This window comes from Schistocerca piceifrons, chromosome 3 (assembly GCF_021461385.2).
Source record: "Schistocerca piceifrons isolate TAMUIC-IGC-003096 chromosome 3, iqSchPice1.1, whole genome shotgun sequence".
NCBI classification, from domain to species: Eukaryota; Metazoa; Arthropoda; class Insecta; order Orthoptera; family Acrididae; genus Schistocerca; species Schistocerca piceifrons.
In genome coordinates, this window is record NC_060140.1 from 618,372,309 (window position 1) to 618,399,493 (window position 27,185).

Below are 27,185 nucleotides of genomic sequence, written 5' to 3' on the forward strand. Positions count from 1 at the left end.
AGACTGTGGTGCGCTATTCTATTTTCCAAGTGATCCTCTGAGGCCAGCAATTGAGCCATGCACGTCGATGCTATGGCTTGAGTGGAAGACGGGCTAGAAGTGTCCGTGCCCATAGTGCCACGGCTAATAACCGGTACGTGGCGTGTAGATTAGATTAATTATTACTTGTTTCATAGATCATGAATACGACACTTCGTAATGGTGAGGAACGTTTCAGGTTAATAAAAGATGTCTATACAAGACATTACATCACACAAAATATTACATGACAATATTTTTTTTTGTGTGTGGGTTGAGGAAATTACCCACTTACTATATCCAAAAATTCATATGAGTAGAACGAGTTGCCATTAAGAAATTCTTTTAATTTCATTTTAAATGCCACATGGCTATCTGTCAGACTTTTGATGCTATTAGGTAAGTGACCAAAGACTTTTGTGGCAGCATAATTTACACCCTTCTGAGCCAAAGCTAGATTTAACCTTGAGTAGTGAAGAACATCCTTTCTCCAAGTGTTGTAGCCATGTACACCGCTATTACTTTTGAATTCGTTCGGATTGTTAATAACAAACTTCATAAGTGAATATATAAGCTGTGAGGCTACAGTGAAGATATCTAGCTCTTTAAATAAGTGTCTGCAGGATGATCTTGGATGAGCTCCAGCAATTATTCTGATTACACGCTTTTGTGTAATGGACAGTCTTTTACTCAGTGATGAGTTACCCCAGAATATGACGCCATACGAAAGCAGAGAATGAAAATAGGCGTGGTAAGCTAATTTACTGAGTTGTATATCGCCAAAATTTGCAATGACCGTAATAGCATAAGTAACTGAACTCAAACGTTTCAGCAGATCCTCAGCGTGTTTTTTCCAGTTCAACCCCTATTCAATGCATACACCTAGGAATTTCGAATATTCTACCTTAGGTACCGCTTTCTGATCGAAGTCTATATTTATTAATTGTGTCACTCCATTTACTGTGTGGAACTGTGTATACTGTGTTTTGTCAAAGTTTAATGAGAGCCCATTTGCAGAGAACCACTTAATGATTTTCTGGAAAACATCGTTTACAATTTCACCAGTTAGTTCTTGTCTGTTGGGTGTGATAGCTATATTTGTATCATCGGCAAAAAGTACCAGCTTTGCAACTTCGTGAATATAGAATGGCAAGTCATTAATATATATTAAGAACAGCAGAGGACCCAAGACCGAACCTTGCGGCACCCCATTCTTGATTGTTCCCCAGTTCGAGAAATCACCAGTGTTTTGCATATGTGGCCTTAGACCCACCGCTTATCATCGGTTTGCAACAGATCTTTTTGATACGTCTGGACTCACAAGCCCTCTTATGTGTGCTGTGTAGCTGTGCGGCCTGACACTGCTGCCCTTAAAATACGAGTAGTGCTGCGTGGGCGTCCAGAACCTCATCTACGTGTGTGAGAATGTTTACGTGACCACTGACGCTAGTGGCGTTCAACTTGTTTGCAATTCTCCGAAAGGACGATTCCGCCACTCGGAAGACCACAATATAACCCCTTTTCAAACTCGCTTAGCTGGCTGTAGGAAGCACGAGTGCGTCTCCGTGGCAGGGTTGACTGCTTTCTTCACGTTTCTCACCACACTGTGCCTTCTTGCTGTGAGCGTACCGTATTAAAGGGCAGATGTAGATGGCGTTCTGGTAGCTATGCGACTACACCATAGGTTGGAGGGTGACGTTGAAACCATTGTCAGTACATGTATTATCCCCCAAGTAGCATATTCCGTCATTGGATCAAAATCAACGTCGTCTTTCCATGTCCACTAATTTATTTATTTATTTTTTACAGCATTGTATATCTGAACATTAATGGATATCGCATTATGTCGTGTGAGTGCTTACGTCAATTTGTGTATATCGTAATGGACACATTTAAGCATTCTGTCAAGAATACCTTTGCTTTGAAGATTGAGACCTTTACAGATCTGACAAGCCCATGCAATGTCATACGAACATTACATTTACAAGTGGACGACAAACCTTTAACAGGAAAATGATATCGAACTGTCAACAGAAAAACGATTTTCAAATTTCAGACTGGTAATAGTCTCTTAAAGTAACAAGGCACACTCTATTAACTCACCTTTGGGCAGATCTACATTGCTAAAACGAATGAATGTAACTTTACAGAAGTATGTAGTGAAGGCTACCACAGTTGTTGAATTGATGAAGTATCAACCTCCTTACCTCTGGCGAGCGGTGATAAAGCGAGGAAGTGTACGCTGACCGACCCCGCGCTTTCGCCGAAGATTGTGACTCTGTTCGGGTCTCCGCCAAACGCTGCGATGTTCTCCTGCACCCAACGCAGCGCTGCCACCTGGTCTTTAAGACCAAAATTTCCGGGAGCAGCTTCATCTTCGGTGCTCAGAAAACCTGCACAAGCGACGCAGAAGCGGCATATTTGGGAGTGTACCTAAGAACCTAAGTGTTTGTATTCTGTAATTACGTTCTACCCATCTATTGATAAAGGATCGAGACGTTAGGTGTTTACACTAGAAATAGGAATTCACGCATGTCGGTGGTAAATTACACTTTTTCAGTAACTTAGCACGTGCAATATGACGTCAAATTGGGGTCAAATACAGCAAATAGTTCACTGTGGAATAGGAAAAGAAGATGATAGTAAGGAATAGTACAAGAATTTAACCTCGCGAAAAGTAAAATTCGTGTACTGCCCCATGATTCCAGCACAAGCCTATGAACTTCTGAGACAGGACTCATATCGGCTGAGCTGTGGACGCCCGTCTAATTACCAGTATTTACAGCCTACGTGTAACTCGCCCCTACTTTTCAGACTTCAAATGGTTCAAATGGCTCTGAACACTATGGGACTTAACTGTTGTGGTCATCAGTCCCCTAGAACTTAGAACTACTTAAACCTTGAAACACGTATGTTGTGTGGCGGCGATGGCGAGGCATTGCAGAGTCTCTGACCAGAGAGCTATTTGTCGTTCCTAGTCTGCGCTTGACCGCGCGAGTGTTCAGTTGCGAAGCAGTTCGAGAGTAGTAGCGCATGCGAGATGACATAGTCTGTGATAGTAGCGCGCGAGAGATAGTCGCAGTTGTGTGTGAGGAGTCGGGCGGCGTCGACATGGCACTCTGGCCAAGATTCAGGACGAGGTATATTTTTTAAATAAGGTAATGAAGCAGCATTGCGTTCAGCTAATAATGTATTGTAATTGTAACTAATTTGTTCAAGAATTGCCCCAATAATAATTTTGTTTTCAAACCAAGCACTTTAACAAAACAAACATTTTATTGAAAGAATATTTACCTTCCTTTTCCTTAAAGAAAAATTTACTTAAATTCAAAGAATAATTGCGATGCATTTCCTCCAAGCTATGGCGAAAAATAAGAGCAGATGCAGTTTTACTGAGGTAAGAATTTGAGTTTAACTATTGCACAGGGCCTAAGATCGACATTTCGGTCTGTTTGCGTTTTCATTATCATTGAATTGTGTTACATTTTTTTTATGGGCAGCTTACATTTGGGCCAGATTGCTATTTTTCATTTAATTGTCATTGTCTTTAAATTTAATTGCTGGGAGGTTACACTAAGCTTTATCCCATTAACATTTTTTAAATAATGACCTTTAAATTTATTTGTGGGGAGGTTACACTTGGCGACCCTGCCAGGATCGTATTTCGTTGAGAATCTTCTGAAACGTAGCCAGATATCTGCTCTTATTTGCTTAAATATAATTAGGATTTGGCGCAACGCTTTTACTAATTTTGTGACTTTCTTTCCTCAGATCATCGGCAATTCGTTGCTCTGTTGTATTTTTATTTGTTGCTTTTTGCATTGTGCTTATTTCATGTGTGAATAATAGTGATTATAGTAAAAATGCCGCGAAAGACTATGAATAGTGTATCGCGAGGTATAATGAATGAATTTATTGACTTAAACAACTTCACCGATAGTGCTTGTGACGCGCAATGTAATGATGACAATCTTGCGTTCACTGACAATCAGTGCGTTCCAACCACCAATAATGATGTAGATCTTAATGATGAACAAACGAACTCAATTGTCTCCTCTGTTAATTTGACGACAATTGATGACGCGGGGCGTTCTGTTGGAATGAACACTGCCCAGCTTAATACACCCGGTTTGGAAAATTCAAATAATGTACAGACAAATTTTTTTCATGAAAATGGACAATGTACTGAAAGTTCGACGGATGTATTTAATTCCGAAATAGTGTCTGACAGTGTACATCCGACTGATAAACCTTTTTGTAAATTACAGAATGACCAAATCGTCATACAAAACGCGACAATTGCAAATACACCGTCAAACAGTACAGAGAATGCAGTAGGTAATGTTACCTTGGAACAAATTATGGCAATATTGCTACAAAATAGCGAAGATAACAAACAATTTAAAGAAAGTTTCAGACAACAGAGCGAAGATAATAATTTAAAGAGAATTTCAGACAACAGAGTGAAGATAACAAACAACTTAATGAAAAATTAGACAACAATTCTAGACAGCTTAGTGAACAGATCAAACAGCTTAATGAAAAACATGACAGCCTTAATGAAAAATTAGACAACAATTCTAGACAGCTCAGCGAGCAGATTACAGCCGTTGCCGCGCAGTGTCATGATACTAAGGAACAGTTACGCGAGGAAATTGAGGCTTGTTCAAGAAAAAGTAGCGAAGAAATTAGATCTGTTGCGCAAGAATTAAGGGAAATGCAAACAGCTACAACAGAAACACTTAGAGACGAAATTAGCGGAGTCGCTAAACAATGCTCTGAAAAGGCTACACAATTACGCGACGAGTTTAAAGCAATAACAGCAGAACTTTCGCGCACAGTGGATGAAAAGATTGACGCGAAATTCGAGCAACAGAGCACTCAGATTGACGAACGTTTTAATCTTCACATACAAAACAGTGATACGCGTTTCCGCAAATTTATTCAGGATCAAAATAAAGTAAAACGTCAAGTCATGGAAACAATCACTGCACAGATACAAGAAGACAAACGTAAAATGTTTCCGAAGGCAAAAACATATGTAGACAACAATATTGCTACAGTGTCCGACGAAATTAATTCCATCAAACAGTCGAACACAGAATTACGTGACGAAATTTCCGATCTTAAATCGAAAACAGACACATACACAACAGATTTTCAAACAGTGACCGACAGACTCGAACAATTAGAACTAACACAGGATTCCGATGTCGTCAAAGTTGACGTTAAAAAATTGAACGAAACTACGCGTAAGTTGCAAAAACAGATTAATGCCTCTGATTCTAAAACAGATGATCAGGTAAAAATACTGACTGAAAAATGTGATGAACTGGCCAGTCGTATTGATGTTATTGAAAGTACTAATGACAGCAAATCAGACGATACTTCACCAGTTTCATTTAACCAAACACCTGAATTTCAAAATCTACAGCAGACAATGAGATCGATTCGTCTAATAACACGTTGCGTAGAAAATTGTCAAGTTTACAGCAAGAAGTAACAGAGATGAAAAATATTTCAGTTAATAACACATCACAGCAGACGCCACTTTGCGAACATTTGTCAGACTCGCGCAGCGCGTATAATTTGGGTAATCTACAGAGTACGGGACTTAGATTGCGAACAATCACAGTTCAACAGATTCTCTTACAATCCTGAACCTGTTCCATCACACAGAGACGATAATTTTGATTACAAACATTTTCTGGCAGTGAGAAAGTTTAAAGTGTTTAAAAATGATAGAACACAGATTCACCCACTAGATTGGATACAACAGTTTAGCTTTGCTTTTCCACCGACTTGGCCCGTTACGCATAAACTTGAATTTATTTGCAGTTTTTTGGAAGGCGAACCGGCAACTCGAATGAGACCGATCGCGAGACAATGTTACTCGGTAGAAGAGTTTCAGAATGCTTTTCTGTCAGCGTATTGGTCGAAGACGACACAGCGCGGAATTAAAGATCAGTTAATTAGTTTACCGAATTATGAGAACACAAATTTTCCCAGTGTCACGCAATTTTTTGAGCACATGGTCCAGCAAAATCAGTATTTAAGTGAACCGTACAGTGAATCTGCACTCATTCAATTATGTATTTCTAAATTGCCACGATCATTACGAGTGTCTCTTTTAACAGGTCAGCAAAAAGAAAATATTTCGGCATTCAGGGATCTGCTGCAACTTTTAGAAGTGCAGCAATCAGATTATTCCTTCGTGAACAAAAATTTTTCGTATGATAACCAAAGGCAACAAACATATAGCAATTATGATCAGGCACGTAATTTCAATAATAAAAGTAACAGACGCTTTAGGAACGACAACTACCAGAACTTTAATGACAGCCAAAATTCCAATTATCAATACCGTCAAAATTTTCAGCAAGAAGAACCACATTTTAATAACCATAGACGTTTTCCACCACAACAGCATGAAAGTCAGCCGGTTAGCATACCTAACCAACAATGTTATGCACAAGGTCAGTCAAGCTTTAATGTTTCGCCGCGTGCACGTATAGTCACTGATACAACAAATAGTAACGCACGGCAGCAAAGAAACAACTACGTACAGAAAACATAGTATTTCAATTCCTATCGCAATGCACCGTATAGGAATGACTATTACGACAGACGTAAAAATAATGAGGACAATTTTCAGCGTACATCTAACAACAGTCGGTCATACCAACAGCAAAATCATCCGCAAGAACATATTCTCATGAATGAACCCGACAGTAGGTATTATCCAGAGCGTAATATGTCTGGAAGAAGTAATAGAACAGTTCAGATAGTCGAAATGCCACAGAATCGTCCTGACAATAATAATACGTCAGATAGAATTTGACTAGATACTGTACAGGCTGCGTCTTTCAATAACACAAGCACTACCTTTGACACACAGAATATTGTTCACGATAATGTAATTACTTTTGACGATATCAGAGACACTCTTTTACAGGAAAGACCAGTTGTTCAGAAAACCATTTCACATCCTGTCATCGAAATTAAAATTGGTTCATCGAAATTTTCAGCAGTAATCGAATCTGGATCACCTATGTCAGTTATAAATGAGGAAACTTTTAACGAGTGTAACAAAGAGAATACATATCCTACATTACCATTGGGCAAAACGAAAGTGAAAGGAGCAGTATCGAGTAAAGGAGTTGACGTTAAATTACAGACGCATTTATCATTTTGTATTGCAGGTCACACATTTCACTCAAATTTTTGGATTGTTCCTTTATTGACAACAGACGTTATTTTAGGTACTAATTTTCTCGTACAACACGACGCAGTGGTTGATTTTCAGAATTCCTATTTAATGTTGAAGGATGAAAATGTGCAATTGGCTTTAGAATTTCAGCACTCATTATCGGCAGAAGAGGAAACAATTAATTGTACACAGGTCATTTCCGTGTTACGTAACATAGACTGTAATTCCGCATTGTTCATAGACACGTACGTACATAATTATAACACTCCAGACGAAGCTGACTACGACGTAATGCAGATGATTTGCGATAAAGTTAAACAAAGCAGTGCAAATACAGACGACGAACGCACGCAACTATATAAAATTCTTTTACAGCAAGCTCCAGTTTTCGACAACATTCCTGGTACTATGTCCGGCTTTATGTATGAATTTCGAGTCAAACAGCACGACACATTTAAAGCTAAGCATTATCCCATTCCGTATATTCATAGGGAACAAGTCAAAAAAGAATTGCAAGATATGCTTGACCAAGGAATTATAGAACCAGCAGTTAGTCCGTACATAAACCCGCTACATATTGTTAAGAAAAAAGATGGCTCACTTCGCCTTGTACTTGATTCACGTCACATCAATGACATAATTATTAATGAAACAGATCGACCACAGACTTTAGAGGAACTTCTACAAAAATTTCATGGTACTGCTATTTATTCCACATTAGATTTGAAATCGGGATTTTGGCAAATTCAACTTCATCCGAATTGCAGAAAGTCTACAGCTTTTCTCTGTTTTGGCGACTGTTATCAATTTTGCAAATTACCGTTCGGCTTAACAATTTCTTCTGCTGCTTTTATTCGCGGTTTGAACACAATACTTCCGACAGAACTTAAAGACAGAATCACGACGTACGTAGACGACATTCTTATTGCAGAAGCTAACTGGTCTGAACACAATATGATTCTTGAACGTCTGTTACAAACTTGTCATGCACAAGGACTCACAGTTAATCTTAGTAAATCGCATTTCGGCAAAACTTCTATAAAATTTCTTGGACACGTAATTTCAGCAGAAGGCATTGCGCCTGATCCGGAAAAACTTCAAGCTCTACGTGACATTACTGTTCCTACGACGAAGAAACAATTACGTAGTTTTTTGGGATTAATTAACTTTTTTCGCAAATTTATTCATCACTCTGCTTTAGACACACCTAGATTATGCCAATTAACAGGTAAAAACACTATTTGGTCATGGGATAAGCAAGCACATTCTGAATTTGTGAACTTGAAAGAAGCCTTGTTGAATGCTCCACTTTTATCGCACCCAGATCTTACCAGAAATTTTTCCATTGCCACCGACAGTTCTAACACCGCTGTAGGCGTACACATTTTTCAGGAAATTGAAGAAGATGGCTCTACAGTACTCAAAAACATCGCATTTGCAAGTCGCATTTTGTCACCTGCTGAACGAAATTATTCCGTTACAGAACTGGAAACATTATGTGTTGTATGGGCTTTTACGAGATTTAGGCACTTTCTTTATGGCAGACATACCACCGTTTACACAGACCACAGAGCGATACAATTTTTACTTTCAGCTAAATTCACACACGATAGATTAAGGAGATGGAAACTTTATTTACAGGAATTTAATTTTACGATTGTTCACATTCCCGGCACACAAAATGTTATAGCAGACGCACTATCGCGTTCTCTCAGCAACAATCAGCAAGACGTAGCAGCCAACTTCTGCAAAGCAAATTTCAGCGTTATGTACATTCAGCAAGTTTCATTTGAAAATTTTATTTCATCGTCATTACAGGACATAGCAGAAGAGCAAAGTAAAGACAATGTGTGGAAAGAAATTAAACACCTTTGGCAAGATAAGAATAATGTTACGATTAGGAACCACTACACTGTACGCAATGACATTCTGTTTCGCCGCTCTCATCCAGACAGCAACAATTGGTTATTATGCATTCCTGACGAACTTGTTAACAAATTAATCTGGTACACTCATTTAAGCTACGCACATTACGGAGCCAGAAAATGTTTTCTTATACTGAGACAGAACTGTTATTTTGCCAACATGGAAAAACGTATATGACGAGTTTTAGCGTCATGTAAAATTTGCCAGAAAGCTAAGTCAGACACCACTTCACATATTCCTCCATTATATCCCATTATACCTGTTAAATTAAGACATATGGCCGCAGTAGACATTTTTGGTCCAATTCCGAGAACTAATAGAGGTTATTGCTACATCTTTGTCGCTGTTGAACTCACTTCAAAATTTGTTACTTTCACTCCGTTACGCAAAGCTACTGCTAAAACTGTTTCGAAAGCATTTGTAAAACATTTTCTATTTCATGTAGGGCATGTGATGAGAGTAATTTCCGATAATGGATCACAATTTCGTTCTGCTATATGGACACGCATGTTACGAGCTAGAAACATTTCTCCGATCTATATATCCAAGTACCATGCTTCTTCGAACCCTTGTGAACGATTAATGAAAGAAATTGGTAAACTGTGTAGAATATACTGCCACAAAAGACATATTGATTGGGACACACATATATTCTCATTCCAAGATGTAATTAGTTCCATTCCAAATGAATCCACTATGCTATCTCCGTCTGTTACACTGAAAAACGTTGAACCACCAAACAAAATTAAAGAATTAGTAACATTTCCTACATCTCGTCGATTACGACACCACGAAATAATTGACATTGCGCTGAACAACATCAAACGTGCCGCAGAGCGCCGGAGAAGACTGGAAAAACAGGTTTGTACGCGCCGAGACTTTCACATTGGACAGAAGATATTAATACGAACACACTATTTATCCAATAAAATAAAAGGTACGTGCAGTAAATTTGAACTTCTATACGCAGGTCCATATCGGGTTCGCAGCATTCCTCACCCCAATGTTGTACACGTCGAAACTCTGAGAACCAGAAAATCGAAAGGAAGCCACCACTTATCCAACATAAAACCCTTTATTGAGTGAACATACTTTACGATTTATCACACTGTAATGCTATTTACTAATTTTTATGATCATTTCTGCAATTATATTCACGTGACTAATTATTGATGACTATCGTATTTTTTCTTGGCAAGTGCCCGGCAAGGTAAAGTTAGCAGGTCGCTCTTCTTGTCGTTACACATCAGACCGTGCATATTTTCCAGATGAACTTACGCATTTTATGAATAATTATGCAATTCTATGTAGTGACGTATTAATTTTATCAAATTCTCTCTCCATTAAAGCCTTTAATTCTCGCCTCTATTAACTACACTACATACGAGCTGAACACAACGAACGTCACATTTTGTCTTTTTTATGTATGTACGATTGTTTTCATGTTTTGTTTGTATGCACTGTGAAATAGTTAAGGTATAACACGCCAGTTGACTTTGACATTTTTTGCCCTGTGATGTATCAACATCGTGACTATTTTACATTTTTCTTTTTTTTTTTCTCTGCTGCATTGTAATATTCTCTGTACATTTTTGCCTTTGAACACTGTCTATGCTTTTGACATATTACGTTTTCTGTCATGTTATGCTGTATGCTTAATTGTGTCACCATTAACCAGTCATTATTTAGTGGGTATATGATTTAAATGCAAGACATTAATCTTTGTTCATCAATTTCAGAAAGAAATGATGCGTAAAGGAAATAAATTAAGCAGAAATGGGAATTTCAAATACGGAATAGACGCAAGAAGATACAAAAACCTTATGAGGAAGAGTAAATGGATCAGAATTTACAAGCATTAACAAGAATATACTATATACATCGTAGAATAGCAGTCTTAACTAATTTTTTCTTTCAGAATGCAAGGCGATTGATGCAGGCTGTCAGACAGAACTACACATCTTAGTTTTAGTGATGAAATATGCTAGAGATAAGGAATAGTTGTGTAATGAGTAATGAAGTGATATTTTGCAGATAATAATGAATGCTGATGAAGAGTAATGATGAAGAATATGCTACTATGAATAATGAAGTGTTTCTTTACAGGTGGTGATAATAATGAAGTTATGATAATATAGATAATTAAGTGATGAATAATGAAGTTTTTTCTTTACAGATGAGGATGATGTTGAAGTTTATGTATTTATGCTATGTAGTTATTTAAGTATTTGTTGCAGTTTGTTTTGACAGTATGTTTTATATCGTATGGTATGATGACTGAAGGTTTTGGAAAGGACAGCTATGGAACACGTTTTTTATACACATTTCACTACCTGTTAATTCGAAGTCCATTACTTTTCAGCATAGTACGCGTTTCTTCTTTCAGCTCAATAATCCATTTTGTATTTTTTTCTTCAGGAGAAGCCTTTCATGATACTTACTAAATTTGTTTCTTATTAAACGTATACTAGTACTTACATTTTTTACCCAGTTGTGTCACAACCTTGCTACAGCTGACTCATGACGAATGACGTTACACATTTTTCATTTACAGTAACAACCTAGAAGCAAATTTTTTTCTTTTTCTCTTCTTGCTTTCCCTTATAATTACCCAAGCAATGCATTGCTAACAAATAATGCTACCCATTTAAGAGAGTTCTGAGTAATACTGTATGATTTTTTTAGTCACAGACGTTGAGTAATAATTACAGTGTGTTACATTTTGAATACTGTATATGTCACTGGAAGAATTAAAAATGTTGTGTACTATTCAATACTTGCTGGCCTATTAGTGCCAATAATTTGTATAACTAAATGCATTATGTTAATACTATGCCATTCATTAGCTCTTGTTTTCAATGATGACTTTTGATGTCAGTAACTGGCCAATTAGTGCCAATAATTAGTATACCTAGATCAACTGTGTTAATACTATGCTATTCATTAGCTCCTGTTTTCAATGATGACTTTTGATGTCTGTAACTGGCCAATTAGTGCCAATAATTAGTATATCTAGATCAATTATGTTATTACTATGCAATTCATTAGCTCCTGTTTTCAATGATAACTTTTGACGTTTGTAACTGGCCGATAAGTGACAATATTGATTGTAATCAGATCATTTATGAACATTATTCTGTAATACGTCATACATGGTACAGAAATGTTCAGTAACTGGGCGATGAGCGCCACCAATTACTTAAATCAGTTGTTAGACTAATGTAATCCTCAATGAAGACTAGTATGTGACTTAATGCCCTTCACCTTCTGACCTAACTACCCTGAATTACTGCAATGTCCATTTGTCCTGTATATCCTCATGATCATGGAGCACTATATTTGGTTTTGCACTAATTCTACGTTGGTGTGCCTTGTAAGAGCGTGGTGTTGACACGACATGCTGTCCCCCACCGTGAGCGATGGAGACGTTATTATGGTCCCACTGTTTGGTGTACCTAATGTACTGCCAAAATGATAACAAGAAACATTACTACGACATTTCAGTGTCTTGGATGCGCTGATAAATACTTCTGGGAAAAGAACTGCAAATTGTCTCACTTGGTGTTGTACTTCTGTGTAAAGATATGGACTTTCAGTGCAGCTGCGTGCAACCTAAGTGCTACAACCATGATGCAATCCTTCCTATTCCTTCCCTAATTCTTGTAAAATGAAAAAGTCATATACAGTGCCTGTGCACTTCCTTTCTTTTGTTAATAAGATCAGTTATCCTGAAATTACTAAAGACTTCTATAGTGCATGTGCACTTTATTACACTCCTTGATTTGTTTGTTTGTTGTAGAAAAATACTAGAGAGTACTACAGTCCGTGTGCACTTTTGTCATTTGACAATATAATTTGTACTCATTAGGTTTATTTGTCGTAAAAATATTAGAGAGTTTTTCAGTGCATGTGCACTTATGTATTAATATGTTTTCTACTGAACTTCAGTGCCTGTGCACTTTTCTCATTTTCCAATATGATTTGTACTCATTCTGTATACCTTTTATGATATGTTCAATACTTCAGTGCGTATGCACTTATGTCATTTGTTACTCATTGTATATACATTTCGTCATTTGCTGATATGTTCTGAACTGCAGTGCATGTGCACTCATGTCACTTGTCAACATGATTTTTTGCCATTCTGTTTATTTGTTCTGAAAATGCTAAAGAATTTTTCAGAGCGTGTGCACTTTATTATTCATCATAATTTGTATATACATTTTTTCTGATTTGCTAATATGTTTTGTACTCACATTTTGTCATTGTTTTGTACTTGGTGCATGTGCACCACATTTAATTCATGTACTACATCTAAATAGTCTGTAAATTGTAAAAGTTGATTAATTAAAGAAAAAATTTTGCCGCGCTTGGCAAGTCCAAATGACTCACCATCGCTGTTAAATTTTTGCCCCCCCCCCCCCCCCCCCCCAGTGGAGGGTTATGAAACACGTATGTTGTGTGGCTTCGATGGCGAGGCATTGCAGAGTCTCTGACCAGAGAGCTATTTGTCGTTCCTAGTCTGCGCTTGACCGCGCGAGTGTTCAGTTGCGAAGCAGTTCGAGAGTAGTAGCCCATGCGAGACGACATAGTCTGTGATAGTAGCGCGCGAGAGATAGTCGCAGTTGTGTGTAAGGAGTCGGGCGGCATCGACATGGCACTCTGGCCAAGATTCAGGACGAGGTATATTTTTTAAATAAGGTAATGAAGCAGCATTGCGTTCAGCTAATAATGTATTGTAATTGTAACTAATTTGTTCAAGAATTGCCCCAATAATAATTTTGTTTTCAAACCAAGCTCTTTAACAAAACAAACATTTTATTGAAAGAATATTTACCTTCCTTTTTCATAAAGAAAAATTTACTTAAATTCAAAGAATAATTGCGATGCATTTCCTCCAAGCTATGGCGAAAAATAAGAGCAGATGCAGTTTTACTGAGGTAAGAATTTGAGTTTAATTATTGCACAGGGCCTAAGATCGACATTTCGGTCTATTTGCGTTTTCATTATCATTGAATTGTGTTAAATTTTTTATTATGGGCAGCTTACATTTGGGCCAGATTGCTATTTTTCATTTAATTGTCATTGTCTTTAAATTTAATTGCTGGGAGGTTACATTAAGCTTTATTCCAATTAACATTTTTTTAAATATTGACCTTTAAATTTATTTGTGGGGAGGTTACAACCTAACTAACCTAAGGACATCACACACATCCATGCCCGAGGCAGGATTCGAACCTGCGACCGTAGCAGTCGCTCGGTTCCGGACTGAGCGCCTAGAACCGCTCGGCCACCGCGGCCGGCTTTCACACTTCACAAGCGCTCATGGTTAATCGGTAAACTCTAAGTTTTTCCACATGGATTAATCTATTCAGAAAAAAAGATTGTCCCATTGTAAATTATATGTGTTTGCTCGATACGCACGTCAAGAAACACGCGACATATATTTCTTGATTCACCTACATAACTCCGTGTATCATGGGCATATTTCAGTACGCTTGATTCCATGCAGAGTTTTCCATTAAGAGATGAGTGACGACTGGGCAAGTGACGTGCAGTGCACAAAATTTTATTTTCTATATAAAGATTCATAAGTTGAAATTGCCCCATCAGTTTCGGAGCTATTTTTTGTGTCACCCTCTTAAAATTCCACCTTCAACGCTAGGTACGACAGGCATATTTCACCCAACTACACCTCTTTTGCAAATAGTAAGTAACAGATATTCGAAACAATTTGACATTTTAAAATTCAGTAGATATCCAGCAGTATTCTGCGTCTGAAAAAGCACACACACACACACACACACACACACACACACAAATTGCTGACTGTGCACTACAGGGGTTGCAACCAGAGAGCAAGTGGCGGTGTCTGTGTACGACAACAGATGCGAAGCACTCGAAGAAATAAGGAAAAAAATTCTGAGTTTTTCCTTTTCTTGTAACTGAGACCCTACAAACATATCGAATGTTAAATTTAGGTTTATTGAAACTCTTCTGTATTTTTATTACATACGCAAGTGTAGTAGAGCAGCCAGAGTAGTTACATTGTTCCAAGTATGGCAAGTAAAGCCTTACAGAAGCACATTGATTGTGCAACGTCTTTCTGTTATGTTCTGGAACGGAAGAATTGGGTTTGAAACTATCTAGTAGTAGTGAGCAGCTGACAATTTAGACAAGCTAAAACGGCATGTGCTCAATAGCTGCCTGAAACTAAATCGAACATCAAAATATCAGTTTGCAATCGATACATGTGTAGATTTTTACAGCTTTGTTAGTTGGTTTTCTTAATTTGTTACGTAGCCAAATTAGTTGCACGCCAGCCTACTGTAGATATAAATGTATGGATTCATTATTATTTATTTTCTAAACTTAAATGACTGTCTGGCTGACACGACTTGACATGTGTCTTAATGACCTTGCTCAGAATGTACACCGAATAACTTATAGTCCTCACAGTTTTCTTTTTTTTGTTTGATACTGTCACTTGTGGAATGACACAGAAACTTTTGACATCAAAATTCTGAAATTATTTTGGTGGTGTAGGAGGAGCGAAACTCTCTCTTTCCTCCACTTGTTCACTGGAGCCGATGAAAGAAGAGCGAGACTAATCCTAAGCGACATCATTTTCACTCAGTAAAAAAAAAAAAAAAATTGTAACTCATCTCATCTTACCTAATGTGCCGAGTCGGTAGTTGATGGTTACTAATACAACATCATAATTCAAGAGGAAATCCGGTCCATAGACTGAGGCTCCTCCATAGCTAAATCCACCTCCATGAACCCACAACATGACTGGCAATGGATTGGAAGGTGACAGCTGAAAAAGAGTTGATGTTGCAGCAAAACAGCAGAAAATGGGACCTATATAAAACTGTATAACGAAACCAGATTTTACGATCACTTATGAGTAACTACATAAGACCAACTTTTGCTTAACTGCGATCCCCAGCTGTAAGAAATGTGTAGCATGTAATAATTATTTGATAAACATTTTACGAAATTTAGAAACACATAAAACGAATATACTAGTAATAAACTAGTAATACCTAGTAATAACACTTCTGATAAAGAGATAGTTTTAACATTGAAGAACCGAGAAAATATCTGAGTAATCCAAGAAAATAGGGTACCTCTGGTGTGTAGACGTTGAGGTAGAGGCAGTCTTCAGACCCAAACACTCCAGAATTGAAGAAAAAGTTGTCGTTCTGTATGCAATCGGGCCCACGGACAGTGGCATCTCGGATGTGCACCCATCCATCTGGCGCTTGTGGATCCTGTAAACATATTTACGTTGCTAAGTACTTCGTTGGTATTTATGTCACACATGTCAGAAAGTCGTCGTAGGAAACAAATGATTTGTTTCATTCAACTGATGGAAAAGCTCTCCGTGTAATGCAGCGATAGTTCTGTACTGTGTAAGAAAATGTTAATTTGCATCGGCACAGCAACCTGAAAAAATTAATGAACACCTGCGTCAGTAGAGGGTACGAAACTGAACAAATGTTACTTTCGTCAACGGCATCATTAATTTAAAGAACAGCGAAAGGATAACGAGATAGATGGAAAGAAAGTAGGTAAATTGTTTTTATTTCAAATGTAACTGCCTTAACTCTTAATACACTTACACCACAATGACATAAGGCGGTCAAACTTTCATGGAAAAATGATTTGGTTGTCTACGAAATCGTGATTTTCCCACTCGTGCACCTCTTCATCGGAAGCATGCGTTTCCGACGGAACATTGCATCGTAATTCCGAACAACACAGGTACTGCAATGTCGTATTTATCGGCGGACATCGGGCAAGAGATGTTCACTGAAAATATCTCTCCTTTACGGGAATATACATAATGAATGTACAAGTGGAAGTTGTAGACACATTGTTGAAGGCATATGGAAATCTGGTTCTGGCCGTGGGGCGTGATCGGATAACCTAATGATGAGGCCACCACTCGCGATAAGCTGGAAATCCGGGCTTGAGTCCTGTTCTGACACAAAGTTTCATTTTCGTCATTTCAATTTTGCGAAGTGTCCTGCTTTTTCAGAAAACTGTCTGCTCATAAATACTGTGCACTAGCGAAAGCCTGAAACTGTATACAGTTGACAGTAACTGGAACTGCCTTCTAAACTGAAGAAGTTCCTCTTCCTCTGAAGGAGTTATTAGCTGGTGGCAGTAGTAGAAGTCAATTTTGTGCACCATTCTTCTGAAGCATACAATTGGTGCTTTGTGTTTATCAGTATGTTTCATCAACACATTCTAAGCAGTTGGGTCTTCAGAGGTTTTTCGTCCAGACAGAAGTCACTTTCAAAGTTGTCCAGCAGTTATTCCAGAGAAAACTGTGAGGCCTCGTCGTTGTTTCAAGAGTAAATTACCTGCAAGGATGCCTCAGTTTTATTCTGAAAAGGACTAGTTAGTTTCTCCCTTCATCCTGTGGTCGAGCATAAGTCTTTTTCATGTAAAAAAAGGTAAAACTACCTTGTTCCTGATATTAAGTCTCAACGGAATTTTTATTTTGTAGGCGCAAGACGAAACCCTTGAGAAGTCGGGTTTGTTTGTTTAATAACTAGGATGAACACAACGGTCCACACCAAAGACAACCGCATTTGATAGCAAATGTTGGTATAGATGAACGATGATTTGAGATGGTATGAAAATTTTTGAATCAGGTGACTATCGATCAGATTTACCAGAAAATGATATTCATCACATTACCAAAGCAAGTCAGGCGAGGATAAAAGTAAAACTATCGGACGTTTACTCTGACAAATTACGCTAATAAACTACAGATTGGAATGCCGTAGAGAAGAACAGAAAGTATAACTGAAGAAACACTGAAGGAAGATCAGGTTTTCTTCAATAAGGAAACAGCTCTTAGATAAGTAAATTCAAAATGAAATTTTCACTCTGAAGCGGAGTGTGCGCTGATATGAGAATTCCTGGCAGATTAAAACTGTGTACCGGACCGAGACTACAACTCAGGACCTTTGCCTTTCTTGGGAAAATGCTCCACCATCTGAGCTACCCAGACACGACTCACGCCTCGTCCTCACAGCTTTCCGAGCGGATGAGGTAAGAGTCGAGGTACTGTGGAATTAAAGCTGTGAGGATGGGCATTAGTCGTGCTTGGGTAGCTCAGATGGTACAGCACTTGCCCGCGAAAGGCAAAGGTCCTGAGTTCGAGTCTCGCTCCAGCACACAGTTTTAATCTGCCAGGAAGTTTCAAGTAGTTTTCACATTACGCTAAGTAACGGAAAGCTCAGTAAAGAAAAGTCAAGATGTCTTTCAACATTTGTGGACTTGGTGGAAGAATTTTCACAATTTAATGTGGAGTAAGATTTTTACAATCCTAAGAAGATTGGGACCAAGTATGGATATAGACGAGTGATGTGCAACGTCAACAAAACGTAAGAGTGAGTAATAAAGCTGCGAAAGGTCAAGAGAGGATGTGAGCCAGGATTACCACTCATCGCCGTTGTTTGTAACACGTACGTCATAACAACAATGAAGAGCGACACAATTGTAAAGAAGAAAGACGACGGTGTTCTAAAGAACACATGGTGAGAAATCTTATAGAACTAGTTCTTAAAAAAATGTGTGATGAAACACTTCTGTTACTTATGTATATGTCCTGTAGGTACCACGAGACGGAGATAAAAGGGATCAGGGCGGGTACAGAGGCATCTAGACAGAAACTTTCCCTTGCTCAGTACGTGAATGAAATGAGGCACAAAAGTCACTAATACTGGTACGATGTATCCCCTGCCGTGAACTGTGTACTGGCTTCTGTAGTATGCATAAGGCTTTTAAAGGAAGTCATAGAAAATTTCGGAGGAGGAATGACAACGCAAGGGAAACTAATACCAATGTTAACTTTTTTACTTGACAATGCATCTCTGACCAGGTGTTTGAAATACTTAGCAGAACTTTTGAAAGGTATACAGCGTATTTATTGCAGAATGTGACTTGGCCGATAAGGTGCAAAATGAAGTACTAAGAAGAATAGGCGAGGAAATAGTTTTATGGAGTATCCCTGTCTGAATAAGAGACATGTATGACATCTGCTACAACAGTCAGACAATGTTAACATTGTTGTTTTACTCCTCTACTGCTGCTCCCAATACAGAGGCAGAGAATGACGAGGATATTCAAAACATATTACAGAGGATTTTGGGTGCAGAAGTTAAGTCGAGATGAATCGATCAGTGCAAGACAGGAAAAGATGGAATACAGCAACAAACTAGGTGAAAGATGGGCTTTATTTATTTTGTTTTTTAAGGAACTTTGTTGTATGTGTTAGTATTAATGAATATTTTCAGGACAACAATATTCAGTACTAATTTTTAACAGCCATTGGTTTTACGAGCGCACATATTAAAAAAAAACCTGTATTCGATATCTTAAGAAAGAACAGAAAGTAACAGTCGGACCATCTGATAGTGGAACACGAAAAACGTATCGAAATGTGATGGCTCTGAATAAGTACGTCCAAAAAATGGTAACAGAATGTACTCGTTTCATTTTCTGTTCAAAGTACATTTCTAAATTGCTTTTTCTCATTTCCGCTAAAGCACAACCGCGGAGATAGATTCTGAAATAAACCAATTACCTTGGGAAATGAATATACTGTAGTCAATTTTAAAATAATTCAAAATTCAGTAACTCTGATTTTTCAGGTCCTTATCAGAGAGAGATTAAGAAACTCCTACACTTCCACGATTAGACCTCCCACCTTGAATATTTTGTTTTTATTTTAGTGCATATGTCATATTCACTAAGTACCTCATGTTGCACATTTAGAGGGTTTTAGGAGTTACAAAAACGGCAATGCTTTTATATATATCATTAAATAAAATTATATTTAGATGGCTGCAGAATGTTTGTTCATCATATACGTACATGTAAAAGATCCGCAACTCATAAAATATACATGTTCGTGATGACCCTAACAAGACACTCCGCTGAACGAGTCTGGTGGTAAGGCTGGCATATGCAATTCAGCAACTACAGAGCATCTACACACGCAGTAAACTTAAGCCACAGTAACATGATTATAGGTCAGCTGAACTGCATTAAACGCACTACTTAAATTCATAGACCGTGTTACACAAAATGTTTACTCATGTCTTTTACTGCTTTCACACACCACGTGTAGCGGTGTACACGACTCATTACTGCCATTACAATACCCTTTCCAAGAGGATGCATCAGACAGCTATTTAATTTGCGCAATATGGCGCAATAAGACGTCACTGTGTAGTACTTTTTATAGGACAGAAAGCCAGACTACGCAATCTTGAGTGCCCACGTATTCAGTAGACTGTGGTCTCATGCGGCATTTGTTTGTCATCACTATCTCTCATCTATAAGCCTCTCACTTGCTTATCGCGGACCCTCTCCTCGAGAGAAGCATTTCGAACTATAGGACCGATTACTTACGCAATTGTACGTTCTGAAAATCATAATCACTTTTTTTCCTTTTAACCTAATCGATATTTCTTGCCTCACAGAAACGGACTTTTAAGAGGTGCTTCGTTGTGTTTCTTGAAATTTCCAGGGAGAATTGAATATTCAAACTAAAATGGTTCAATAGGCTCTGAGCACTATGGGACTTAACATCTGAGGTCATCAGTCCCCTAGAACTCAGAACTACTTAAACCTAAGTGATCTAAGGACATCACACACATCCAAGCCCGAGCCAAGATTCGAGCCTACGACCGTAGCGGTCGCGAGGCTCCAGAATGAAGCGCCTACAACAGCTCTGTCACAGCGACCGGCTGAATATTCAAACTAAATTTAACTTCTCGTCCTAATATGAGGGCTAGAAACTGAACAGATATTTTCAGTATCTTCAAAATGGTTGAACTGCTGTTAGCGTAAATATTGGCACATGGAATGATGCTGTTCGATTTGCATTTCCGAAAAGAGATGAAACATAATTAATTTTTTGAATGAAGTAAGTCGCACTCTTCTCTCGAGGAAAGGGTAATCTTTGGTCCGCATAAGTAAAAAAGGTCATCAATAAGAAAGCGGGAGGCTCATAGGTGAAAGGAAATACTGTTTCGTGATGAAAAACAAGTGCGGGAATTCAAATCGACTAGCATTATTTCTGTGCCAATATTTAGGCTAGCAGTCTTACTGCCCTTTTCAAGGAACTGAAAATGTCCGTTCTACTTTTAGACCAGATATCGGTACATGAAGTTAAATTTAGTTCGAATATTCAATTGGCCCTGAAAACTTCAAGAAACATAACAACGCACCTGTTAAAAGTCTATTTCGGTGATGTAAGAAATATCGATTAGGTTAAAAGGACAGAAAGTAATTACAATTTTCAGAACATACTGTACCGTAAGTAGTCGGTCCTGTTGACTACGGGAGATTCCAGAGGGCATTCATTATCTGGAAAACTAGCACTGAATTAACTAGTATATGGTGGCCAAGTTTTACACCATAGTCAAATTTTGATTTCGTTTGCCTGCTCTACATAGAATTCGCAAGTGGTGGACTGATCAATTATTAACAGCCAATAAGAATTGGAACTGGACTATTGTGAGAGTGAATGACGATTACATGATGATTGTAGTTCCTCAAGGTGACAAGACGTCAGGGTTCGTGTGCAATGTTTGACGTCATGGTGAATGACACACTCAAGTTTCATTGCTTCTTTTTATTCTCGAAACTGATAAACTCTATCATGGCTAGATAGTTTCAAAACGTCCATTAGTGACTCCTTCACAGAAAATAAGAATCCATTCCCTGAGAAGTGAATCAACGATCTGTTACATATTGACCCATTGTTGCATTGGAGTAGGGAGTGATGCTGTGTTTGCTATCGGAGCACCACTCTCCATTAGCTCCTGGCTGTTAACCATAGAACAAGTTACCTTATTGTAACCATAAAATGAGTTACATTGAACTTAGAAAACGTGGGATGCCAGTAGACCCACACTGAGATCTCAGTAATAAAATGATACGACTTGGATGTTGTTGTGAAAGAGGAAAGAGCAAATACACTGGTCGCGGAGCATAAACGGTGGATAACGATGTGCATGTACAGGCAGAAATATATGTAAGAACGGGGGAATAGTCACTGCGGAATGCGATTGATGACCTCAAATATCTGTATCTCAATGAGAGTGGGGGATGTACGAATCAGGAAGCAGAGCTGACCTACCAGTGGTTAGGCTTTAGACAGGCAGACCGGGTGGCCTACTGATGCTAGACGGGGCTGTGACGCCTAATGCTGTACATAGAAACCTCGCGGAAGGTGACGGCCAAGCACCAACTACTCCTGTTGGTCAGTTTCCTGAAAACGTATTTATAAAATCTCGCTTACATCGTCCATAACCGTGAATGTCTAAAAGACCTTGGGTAACTAACGCTTCTGCCACCCTATCGCTGTCAGAATGGGAATAGAAGCATTACCAAATATAGGTGTGTAATAAGAAATGTAGGAGATATTCAGTAAATAACATATAGTGTGATATGGCAAAACTGTTCATCTCCCCTTTCTGGAACTGTTTAAGATAGCATAATTCTGTTTTCACCTAGATGAATTGTGAAAAAGGTCTCATTAAACAATGTCAAAAGTTTGCTAATGACTAACTGCAGAGCATCAGTGTGAAGTACGCTTTTACAAATGAAGCTGTGGTATTTTATGCTGGTATTGTTGTAATACTCTAAGTGGTTTAGTTCCTTAAAATCAGAATATTGGTTTAGGAGAAATTGCAACATTTATATCTTAGAATTTATTTGTTTTGAACATGCCGCCGTTTAGTGTCTTACACAGGAGTTCGTTACTTCATACTCAGATATGGAAATCAGTCACGTGGGGTAAGGAGGAAACAGTGATGCATCACCGTGGTACTGGTATAAAATCGGCACGCAGGAAATTTAGCTTTCACTGTTTGCATCGTTCACATACATCGAGCGTTGGTTAGAACAAGTAGGAATGCTATTTCACTACGGAGACTGCAGAATGGACTTGGAGAGAACACGAGGGAAAAGAAATACAGATGTCAGCTGTGTAAGGGCATTGATATAGCTCAGTGGCGACCAATGAAAATCTGTACTGGACTGGGACTCCAACCCGGATTTCACAGTTTACAAGAGCGGTCGCCGTCACCACTTCTGCTATTCAAGCATGCTTCCTGTGAGAGGTGGCACGAGCCCGCTTTCATATTTCTATCTTACTCTGAGTAATTCGATTTTCCTCTCTAATTGCATGCAGTGAAAAGTCGCTATTCCTGCACACACGGACTTCCCACGCAGCGTCTCTCGTCACCCGGGTGGTCTGGTCTGCTGATCTTGCAAGGGTTGAGCCGACGGGTGTGAGGGAGTTGAGTGGATGCTTTCCAGACTCCGACATTGTCATAAGAGCGGGGGCGACACGCCCAGAGGGGCCTGACAGAGCAGCTGGGCTAGAGATTCCGTTACTTCGCAGAAACTTAGTGAAAACACTTTCTGGCGGGCTACCAGCGAGGCGTGGGAATGACTTGTGTTCCTAGGCAGTTTTGGCGCGCAAATTCCCGCGTTTTCTGCAAAATCATAACTGTGATTGGCTTGCCCAGGCAATAGCTCCGTGACGTAGCAAAATCGGCGCAGAAATTGGCCCAAGTATCTCCATTGGTGGAATAATACTGCGTCGGCAATAGAGGGGAATTTTCCGCCGATTGGAACGTTTAACCACGACCACTGTCGTGGGGGTGGGAACGTTCTGTGTTGGGCTTGTACAGGTGCTCTTGAGAGAGTCGGCTCTCGCCTTTCGGTCGGAGTAGGTTACAAGACTGAGCTCTCGCTGCTCTGGACAGCCTGCCTTCCGTTGGATGTCTAATATACTTTCATTTAATCGTAACTGTTTGACGAAGTTACTGAAGTTTCGACTTCAACATAACTTTCCAAGTACAGTTGGCAATTGAGCGTTCTGCGTACAAGCGGCCTATGTTGTCCGTCTTGAGCAGTTTTGGCTAAAGTTTACTGTACCGGAGTTACTGTGTGACTTCTCTTGTTAAAATCACTCACTGTATCGTCAGTGATTGTGTAGCGAGCCTTCTTCATCTCCCTCAGAGGCGTATTTGTGTTGCTAGGAAGTCTTTAGTCTGGAACAACCAGACCAGGAGAATTTGTTTCGGGCTATACTCACGACATTATCATCACCACGACGGGATGTCGAAGCAACCAGCCATCACCTCCGGTATGTCAGATCTTGCCCTTGCAGTTAAGAAGACAGCTTGGTAATGTATGTCTGCAGCACCGGAAGATTAGGGAATTTTGCTAAGTGATAATCAGAGCTCAGCAGCGCGCGCCTGTTCGTCTTTTCTAACTTTTTTCAATCTTGGGTAGTTATCACTACTGTAGCAGCAATTAATGTTGGGTTGGCTGGGTGTTTCTCTTAAGATTTGAGTTGCAAGGAGTTGGCTCCACATACCACTTGGTCACAAATGTCACAATCTAGTTTATGGACAACTTCACCTTGACAGCATTTATTTGAGTATCCAGTTTGATGTATTGTAAATGTTTCATTTGTTTTGTTTATTATTTTGAGTTTAGTCATAATAAATCAAATTGTTATTTTGGACAGAACTTCATTCTGTTAATCGGTAGAACAAGCCTTTCATTTCTCGCTATGTTAATGAAACTTTCCTTTATCTAATTAATTTCTATCCAATTCAATTATTGCAGGTGCCAAACTCTTTTCTACTCCACTTGCAGGGTCGATTAGTCAGTTCGCGATTCTTCTTGTTCCATGTGCAACAGGAATAGTCGGAGTTAGAAAAGGGGGGAGCTTAGAGCATCATTCACATATGAAGATTCGAGAAGAATTTAGTGTTAAATACACTGCTAGCCCCGGCACCTCGCACCCGTTCCAAATTCCCGACATGTTGCACACTACCTCCATAGCGCCCCCTGTTACCATCCAAATTGCTCCCAGAATTTATCACGAATCTCTCAGGAGGTCGGGCCTAGGTTGCATCCACACTCACGATACCATGAAATGCTGTCGGACACATTAGAAAGAAGAGACACCACACACATAACAGTAGCATATAAACCTTGACAGCCTCATAAGCGGCTGTGAAAACATGAGTGTCTGGAGTTCGTTCTTTTGGACATGTCCAAAAGAACACGCATCGTACATCTAAAGATATTGCAAGAAACAGTATCCAACAAGAATGACAAATAAGCGAATTCGAAAAAATTGTTATCGGAAGGGGCTGGAATACTACACAAAGGGTGAGGCGCAAATCTGCAACCAGTGGAGTGAGCGTATTGATGTTCTAGCAGCTGGTGTGCATATTCCACCTGTTAACTCCAGAGAATTTATAAGTGGCTCTGGAATAAGTCAGTCCACCTTTGTTCGTATTCTGTACACCAAGAGTTTCCATCTGCATCGTGTGCCACTTCACACCAACAGTCAGAACACGAACGGAAATATGTTGCTCAACTCTGACGTCACATAGGACAACCGGTTCTTTACTCAAAGATTTCTCTTTCCCAGTGAGGCCACCTTCACCAACTCTGGGAAACTGAATGTAAGAAATATGGGTCGTTGAGAATCCGCACTGGCTGAGGTAAGTTAAACATCAGAGGCACTGAAATTTGAGTGTCTGGTTTGGGGTTATTGGAGACCACGTCGCTTGTCCTTACTTCATCGAAGAAACCTTAAAACGTGAAAGACGTGCACAATCTCTCACCGAAGAGCTACTGGCTTTCCTAAGAGAAAGCAGAAACTGAAATACGTAGACGCATCTGGTACCGTCTCACCACTCCTTCGGGGCTAGAAAAGCGCTGACGCAGTTCTATCCCGGTCGCGGGACCGATCGTGACGGTGTTATCAGTCGGCCTGCACGTTCCCCTGATTTGACTCCAATGGACGTTTTCTCCGGGATAAACCCCAAGATAAAACCTGTATAGCAGAGCAGATATCCCAAGAGGATTATGAACATCGGAGTTGCTACACCAAGACTTCGTCTGGCGTAACAGAAGAATTCTATAGTCAACTTAGCAGTAGACATCATAGCATGGGTGACGCAAGAAACCTCAGTAACAGAGGCAGTTAGTGGATAAGAAGCAGTGCGCAGGATATGTTGACCCAGCAAAAATTGCTTCCCAGATCTCCTGAAAGGCGAACCTATTGCAGCACGACGACACAACCGGAGCAGTGAAATCACGAACACAACAGAAAAGCTGACCCATTGCTGTCAGGGTTGCCCAATGGCCACGCCCTTGAGCCTCGGTTCCTCTATCACATAAAGGTGAGCAGTACTAATGTTTCAGAAAGAATGCCGGTATGAGCTCGCGTACAGACTGCTTATTTAAACAGGATGCCAGCTATGAGGGGTAGACTATGCCAGACATCGTCTAGGAGTGAGTTATCGAGTCATCACCACTGGATGTTACCTCTACCATTTGTAGGTCTGATTTCCGCAACCAAGGCTGATGTTGGTGACTTCCAACCGGCTGGTCACATTTTAATTAAGTTCCATCCTCCACAGGGCCGCTATCCTGGGGGTCTGCAGCTTGTGTCTGGATCACTTAGACCACATTTCTTTCGAAAGGTAACGTGTAAATTTTATTGGAAGTCGCTAAGTGGTCTCATTCTCAAATGTTGTTGTTGTTGTGGTCTTCAGTCCTGAGACTGGTTTGATGCAGCTCTCCGTGCTACCCTGTCCTGTGCAAGCTTCTTCATCTCCCAGTATATACTGCAACCTACATCCTCTTGAATCTGCTTAGTGTATTCATCTCTTGGTCTCCCTCTACGATTTTTACCCTCCACGCTGCCCTCCAATGCTAAATTTTTGATCCCTTGATGCCTCAGAACATGTCCTACCAACCGGTCGCTTCTTCTTGTCAAGTTGTGCCACAAACTCGTCTTCTCCCCAAGTCTATTCAATACCTCCTCATTAGTTATGTGATCTACCCATCTAATCTTCAGCATTCTTCTGTAGCACCACATTTCGAAAGCTTCCATTCTCTTCTTGTCCAAACTATTTATCGTCCATGTTTCACTTCCGTACATGGCTACACTCCA

At 39.4% G+C, this 27,185-nt stretch overlaps 1 protein-coding gene across 1 annotated transcript in view; it reads right to left on the reverse strand.

The window, feature by feature from the left end:
* Positions 1 to 27,185, reverse strand: part of LOC124788896 (esterase E4-like) — a 71,798-nt gene that overhangs the window by 30,717 nt on the left and 13,896 nt on the right. Inside the window, exons 3-5 of the mRNA XM_047256179.1 lie at positions 16,288 to 16,431; positions 15,830 to 15,974; positions 2,226 to 2,411 (exon numbers count right to left, since the gene is read on the reverse strand). Of these exons, the coding sequence (XP_047112135.1) occupies positions 2,226 to 2,411; positions 15,830 to 15,974; positions 16,288 to 16,431 (475 nt within the window). The remainder of the gene's footprint in view (positions 1 to 2,225; positions 2,412 to 15,829; positions 15,975 to 16,287; positions 16,432 to 27,185) is intronic.